This window comes from Bidens hawaiensis, unplaced genomic scaffold, assembly GCF_021521415.1.
Source record: "Bidens hawaiensis isolate Kalapana, Puna unplaced genomic scaffold, B.hawaiensis_p1.1 tig00062203_1, whole genome shotgun sequence".
Classification (NCBI taxonomy): domain Eukaryota; kingdom Viridiplantae; phylum Streptophyta; class Magnoliopsida; order Asterales; family Asteraceae; genus Bidens; species Bidens hawaiensis.
In genome coordinates, this window is record NW_027501158.1 from 34,399 (window position 1) to 41,849 (window position 7,451).

The following is a 7,451-nucleotide window of genomic DNA, read 5'->3' on the forward strand; positions in this document are numbered from 1 at the left end:
TCGAATAAACTAGGGGCAAAGTTTTGATGAAAAAAATTAGAGAACATGTGCCGAGAGTCTTGTTCTTTTAAAAAATTAAAAAGCTGGATATATTTTTAAAATATTAGAAGAGAGACACATTTTGAATACAGATTTGTGAGTAAAATACGAATTTTAAAATTAAATTCCATTTGGGTGGAGAATTAGAATCCTCAGTTTCGCAACGGTCGCAAACCATACCATAATTATAGTTGTAGCATGAGAGAATTTTGCCACTTGGTTTTCGGTGATTATATTATCTATTCAACGACGTCTAGGAATTTTGGGCCTAAACCATTTAGATTCTACAATTCTTGGCTACGCCGCGATGATTTTGGTGACGTCGTAAAAAATTCTATTTGTGGGGACGGTTTCGTGGGAGACCCGGATTGCATTTTGATGCAAAAGTTAAAAAGCTTCGTGTCAACATATCGATTTGGGCTGATTAGTGTAAACAAAAAGAATTGGGTGAGAAACAATTGTTGGAAAAGGAACGAGGTGAATTGGATGACATTTTAGAAGTACGTCAACTTTCAGAAGTGGAGATGTGGACGTTGGAAGAAACTAAACAGCGTCTGTGGGAGCTAGAAAGTCTTCACCAACAGGATTTGAAACAGAAATCTCGGTGTAAATGGGCAACACACGGCGACGACAATTCAAGGTATTTTCAAGGTTTCATCAATAAACGGAAGGCCGCAAACTACTTTCGTGGATTGATGGTTAGAGGTATATGGGAGTCGAAGTCGAATATCATAAAGCGTGAGGTGCTTCACTTTTTCAGTACTAAGTTTAAAGAGAATAGTGCTAGAAGACCGAAGCTGTTGGTGTACGGGTTGAAGAGGTTACAGGCGGAGGAGGCAGCGGATTTGATTAAAATGTTTTCAGTGCAGGAAATTAAAATCGCAGTATTTGATTGTGGTGCGGATAAAGCGCCCGGTCCAGACGGTTTCAACTTTCGGTTTTTAAGGACTTTTTGGGATTTGTTTGAGAAGGACTTTGTGGACATTATGAATCGATTTCACAGAGTTGGGAGGTTTAGTGCGGGAGTAGGATCATCGTTCATTACTCTTATTCCGAAGGTGGGAGATCCGAATACTCTAGGAGATTTTCGACCTATTAATCTCATAGGGTGCGTTAGTAAGGTGGTGTCGAAGGTGTTGGCGAATAGATTGAGAACGTGTATGAATAATATTGTGTCAGAAAAACAGACTGCGTTTTTGACAGGAAGGTACATTTTGGACGGGCCTCTAATGGCAAACGAGGTTATTTCGTGGGCAAAAAAGCGGGGGAAAAAATGTTTTTGTTTAAAATTGATTTTGACAAAGCCTATGATAATGTCAATTGGGAATTTTTGTTATCGGTTCTTCATCAAATGGCTTTTCCTTCGAAGTGGTGTGAGTGGATTCGTGGGGTTTTGGTTTCAGCTAGATCTGCGGTCTTGGTAAATGGGTCGCCAACTTTCGAGTTCGGCTGTCAAAAAGGAGTTCGTCAGGGTGATCCTATGTCCCCATTTCTGTTTATTATTTTGTTGGAGGCTTTTTCGGGTTTGATGAATAAGGCGTGTGATATAGGTGCTTTTGATGGTATTCGGCTTCCTAACGACAGACCGGTTTTATCTCATTTGTTATATGCGGATGATGCGATGCTGATGGGGGAGTGGTCTGAGTTCAATTATGCTAATATGAAAAGGATCCTGAGAATATTTTATTTGTGCTATGGATTGAAAATTAATTTGCATAAATCGGTATTGTATGGTGTAGGGGTAGATATTGAATACTTAAAGATTGAAGCTGAAGCTTTGGGTTGTAAAGCAGGTGATATTCCTTTTGTTTATTTGGGCATTAAGGTCGGGGCGAACATGAATCGTACTACGAATTGGGAGCCGGTTGTTTCTACGTTTAAGAGAAGGTTATCGAAGTGGAAAGCTAACACTTTGTCCATTGGTGGCTGGGTAACGTTAATTAAATCGGTTCTAGACAGTCTACCTTTATATTATTTTTCTTTGTTTAAGGCGCCTGTGAAGGTTATTAATAATTTGGAAGGTATTATGAGACGTTTCTTATGGGGTGGGTCGGTTGAGGTTAGGAAGATGAGCTGGGTGTCGTGGGAAATCGTTACAAAATCTATTCGGGATGGAGGCTTGGGGATAGCAAGATTAGATATAAATAATATTGCGTTGCTTGGTAAGTGGCTTTGGAGGTTTTATATTGAACAAAAGGCGTTATGGAGGAGAGTGATTGCGTCCATTCACGGTTCAAGTCGAAGCTGGGGTGTGGCGCCGGTTAATAATTCTATTAAAGGAGTATGGAAAAACTGTGTGTCGTTTTGGAATAAACACAAGGTTCAAGGCGTCGGTTTTAACAGCAGGATCCGTGGGCAAATTGGTAATGGGGAACAAATACGGTTTGGCTAGATAGTTGGTTGAGCGATGAGCCGTTAAGGGATAAGTTCCCGGACTTATTCAACTTAGAAAGAAAGAAACGGGTTTGTGTTAGTGGTAGACTCAGGTTCCAAAGCAATGTTCGGATTATTACATGGGAGTGGAGCCGTTCTCCTTCGACTGTGGAGGAGGTAGAATCCAAACAACAATTGGAATTAATGCTACAGCAGGTGCGGATAGCAAACAATCAAGATACTTGGGTTTGGATCGATGGTAAGGATTTGGGATTCAGTGTGGCATCGATTAAAAGGTGGCTGCGACATACAGGAAACAGCGACGAGAGGTTCGGCTTTACGTGGAGCAAATGGGTTCCTATTAAATGCAATATTTTTATGTGGAGAGTGTTCTTGGACCGTCTACCAACTAAGATGGCTTTGTTGAGACGAAGTGTTCCGGTGGATAATCCAATATGTATTTGGTGTGAGACCTGTGATGAAACGATTGAGCATCTCCTTACAGGTTGCGGTATTGCAGCGGGTGTCTGGAACGGGATATCTAGTTGGTGTAGGATTCCGGGTATGGTTGTGTTTCATGTTAGTGATTTGGTGGAAATGCATGAGCACTGTGCCATCTCGGGGAATAAGAAGACGGTACTACATGGAATCATTATTATAGCATGTTGGCGGCTCTGGAAGGCGAGGAATGAAAAAATATTTTCGTGTAAAGACACGAAGGTAGCGGACTTGATCACCGATATAAAGGCTTTGGGGTTTTTATGGTACAAACATAGGTTTAAAAGAGGCGTAGTTGATTGGGAGCGATGGTGTTCTTTTGATCTAATGTAAAATTTTTGTTTGGTTTTCGGCTTCCTTTTCCCTCCTTGGTGATAGGTTGCCTTGTGTTTTGGTGTTTTTTAATGAAAGTTAAGTTTCAAAAAAAAAAAATTTTAATCACATGGCCTCAGCTTCCTGACAAAAATAGATTTGTTATTCTGAAAACAAATATTTTTTTGTCCGAAAATTAATGAAATATATAACAGAAAACTACCCTAGCTTCAACGACCAAAACAAGGCTAATTAAAGACTTAAAAAAAGGAAGAAAATTAGAGAGACAACTACTACAAAACAAGCGTGAAGCGTTTTTATATGACATGGAATATTGCGTACATACTGGCTTTTCCCCTTTAGCTAGAATTTAAGAACATAACAATGTAAAAACTTTGTTTTATGATTTTGTTTGACAAAGCTAGTTGAAATCGTTTAAAATATAAAGTGAAAAAAGTAATTTTTAATTAACTATGAACACTAATAGTTTTATTTATTTGATGTATGTAATTAACAAGTTTTTGTTTTTTTTTATAAGAGCTTTAAGATGTGTCCATTGCTTGAATGAAAGTTAAGTGTTTGAAATGGAATATTAAACCATGGCATTTGAAATGGTGAAGTTTATAAATGGTTCCATTCCATTATCATGAATGATCAAGCTTTAATTTCACAGCATCAAATCATGGCCACGCAATATTCGCCTGCTATGTACCGAACATTATAATTCAGTTGCATAGATGATTTTTAGACCACACAAGTTGGTCATCTTTATCATGAGTATGTTTGATAACGAGCTTTTAACTTTGAGCTTTTAAAAACTAGAAAAAACTCATATTTAATAAAAAAAAACTTTGTTTAGTTGAAATAACTTGAAGCTTTTAGGTTTAGGAGAAAAAACTTTATATTTAAACCCTACTGCTACTAGCATTTGAGAAAAAAACTACAAGCTTTTATATATAAATTTATAAGTTTGGTACTTAAACTCCTATCAAATTTATATAATAGTTACACATGTAACCCTTATTCAAAATTAACTACTCCACGAATTTTTAAGAGACCATTACCTTTTCACACGTTAATATTTTTTTTTATAAAATCACATCCTAAAAACAAATATTGTATTCGTTTTAATTTGAGTATGATATTGCTATACATATTTCATTTAAAAAATTAACATAATATGTAATTACCGATTAGGATCGGCAACAAGTCGGGTCAGGCGAGCTCGATCGGGTCATGTGTATGACCAAATTAGGGTCGGAACGAGTCAATATAAATGGTTAATTTAGTTTGGTTCGTGTCGGTACGGTTTTGAGTTGAAAGGGATCAGGTCAGAACATTATTCATATTAGAATATTGCGGGGTCAGAAAGGGATTTAGATCAAAACAGATTGGTTTAAAAAATTATTTATTTGAAATTATTGTATATTTTAGATTTGCTTCTTGATTTTCACCACTAGTTACACGCTTACTGCATTTGCACGAATTACATGTCTACATTCGGGTTATGTGTGCACTGTCATCAGGTGAATCATGTACCGACACTGATTATGCGGTTGATTCTAGGTTGCGCGCCCACAGATGGCTGTGTATTTTGTATATATATTAGTGTATTAATTATGTAGTTTTATTGAATATATTGTTAGAACTTTGGTACTTCATACGTGCTTTTGTATTTCAGGTCATTGATCATTAAAGATGCTAAATTGGATACTTGTACAAGCATAGAATGATATCTCGGGAAGACCGAAGCATGATTTGATGTCTTGGGAAGTGTTACAAGGATTCGGGAAGAGTATGGATGAGAAATCATAAGCCGATGCTAAAACTGAACAAGATGGGTTGACAAAATGCGACCTTGAAGTAAAACGAGCATATCCTGAGCTAGAAAATGAGTTATGGGAGCCATAATATATTAATTTTGGGTTTCTCGACGATAGAAATCTGAAAATGAGGTTTTCTTAGGTCGCGATACGCGATGGGATGGTCATATGGCCATCACGTATCGCGATGGACATAAAAAACGGGAATTTTAGGTTTATATCTCATTCTTCATAAACAAGAACCCTAACTCCGTTTTGACGACCAAGAGGCGATTCCAGCAGTTCAAGAAGGCGATTTTCACCACCATAGCTTGTGTCAAGATCCTATACATGATACACATCATCCGTATCGAAGATTCAATGATGTCAAGGCTTGGCTAATCTCCTAGAATCGCACCCGGGATGTATAGTTTGTAATCTTTACAATTTTTCTCATGTGACTAAGAATATTATTGTGTTATTATTGATGATTGATATATGATTATTGATGTTTGGTATTTCTGAGTGTTCGGTCAGTTTAGGTTTACGTTAGTCTGAACGATCTGTTACCAGTTTCCAGATAATTAATCATATGACTGTTTGGTTAGATTGAATACAATAAAGCATACAATTACCCTTAACTGAGTCACACTGGCAATGACTGTTTGATAACCAGTGCCGTGTGTAAAGTGATTGTTGATGTCTAAGGTTTTGTCTGATTAATCAGTCTTTAGTTAATCGTTTATAATTAATCTGATAGGTTGCATGAGATAACTGTAGGTTGCTTACTTGAATTCCCGGGTGTGATTTGCTTTGTTAACTGCTTAAAACTCGTTTACTTGCTTGTTGCTTAGTTCTCTAAATTCATTTCAATTGCTTGTGTGATCAGCACTAAACAATAGTTACTTCATAATATTAAATTTGCACGCGAATTACATTGACCACATACTCCTTGTGATACGATACCCTACTTGCTCTAACTATTTAGTTTAAATTGGGTTTTTGATTGACTTGAATGACGGTCATCAAAATGGCGCCGTTGCCGGGGAGTTAGTGCGTTTAGTGTTTTTCATGATATTTGATTTATGTGTTGAATTTTAATTTTAGTCATCAATTTTTGTTTTCAATTTTTAGTTTAAATTTTACTTTTGTGTATTTTACGCGGGTTGTGTTAGTTGTGCAGATTACAGGTTTATGCGCACCCGCCATTTGGGCCGACAGTCTCGGTTAATTTACGAGCCCGAAATCGAGAGGTTAGCTCGGCAGAACCGAGTACAAAACAGAAATTCAGAAATGGAAGACCAGAACCAGAACCAGAACCAGAACCATAACCAACACGAAAACCAGAAGCAGAACAATAACCAAAACCGAGACTCACTCCCACAAAATAACGCGTTTCACATAGACAACATACCTGACCCACTAAACTTCAATAACCAAAATGACAAAAATCACTCAGCTCGTGCTTCCAGAACCCGACATCGAAACCGCAACCTAAACCGAAACCTAAACCTAAATTTGACCAAGCCGGACCATCATCTCCAAATAATAACCCCAATCGTAGAGTTCGGATAAATATTGATAATGTTCAACCGAGTATTCCGACAGAAGATGAAGAAGAGGGGGAAAATAATAATGATGGGAACGAGGGTTTTGATGTTGAGGATGAGGTAGATAGGTGGATTAGGAGAAATCAGGCGGTTGAGCCCGAGAACGAGGTTGTGGAGCCGGAAGAAGTGGGTGATGATAATGGGGATGAAGAGGTAGAAGAGCCGGTTAATCGAAGACGGGTTGAAGCATTTAACAGAAACGGAAGGGATCGAGACAGGGTGAATCGAGCGGAAATGCCCGAAAGAGTTCGTGGTATTCAGGTTAACCGGGGTGGTTTGGCGAACCCCGGGGGGTTCAGGAGGAATTATATGGCCTCGGTTCAGGGTGTTAACAGTCGGTTCAGACTGGCTATTTCGGATGGAGCATCCCCGTTGGTCCCACATGAACAAGTGCCGGGACAACCGACTTTTAAGTCCGGCCGTCATACATCAACATCGTACCTCATTTTCACGGGATGGCTTCTGAAGACCCTTATTCTCATTTGACTGACTTTTCAGCTATCTGCGGGTCGATTGGGGATGGTACTTATGATCAAGATGAGGTTCGTTTGCGGTTGTTCCAATTTTCATTAAAAGATTAGGCAAAGAACTGGTTTAACTCACTACCGATGCACAGTGTCGGGAACTGGGCCGAGATGCAGCAGTTGTTTTTAAACGAGTATTATTCTCAATCGAAGACAAGTGAAGCCCGAATGGAGATCCGAAACTTTTCACAGTTATCGGGTGAATTATTTCACGAAGCCTTTACCAGGTATAAAGATATAATCTATAAATGCCCACATCATCAAATCGATTTGTGGGAACTGTAAGTGTTTTG

The 7,451-nt window shown here is 38.4% G+C and overlaps 1 protein-coding gene across 1 annotated transcript; it reads left to right on the top strand.

Annotated features, from left to right (window-relative positions):
- Window positions 1–563: 563 nt before the first annotated feature.
- LOC143603585 (uncharacterized) lies at window positions 564–7,120 on the top strand. The gene is made up of 5 exons (XM_077080348.1): window positions 564–1,147; window positions 1,243–2,333; window positions 2,432–3,048; window positions 4,657–4,748; window positions 6,703–7,120. The coding sequence occupies exons 1-5, from the start codon at window positions 564–566 to the stop codon at window positions 7,118–7,120; spliced, it is 2,802 nt and encodes a 933-aa protein (XP_076936463.1).
- The last annotated feature ends 331 nt before the right edge of the window (window positions 7,121–7,451 follow it).

Coding starts and splice junctions, on each gene's coding strand:
- LOC143603585 (XM_077080348.1), top strand. CDS start 564: ATGTGGACGTTGGAAGAAACTAAACAGCGTCTGTGGGAGCTAGAAAGT. Junction 1,148..1,242: donor CGACCTATTAATCTCATAGG/GTGCGTTAGTAA, acceptor CGTTTTTGACAG/GAAGGTACATTTTGGACGGG. Junction 3,049..4,656: donor TCTCGGGGAATAAGAAGACG/GTACTACATGGA, acceptor TGTATATTTTAG/ATTTGCTTCTTGATTTTCAC.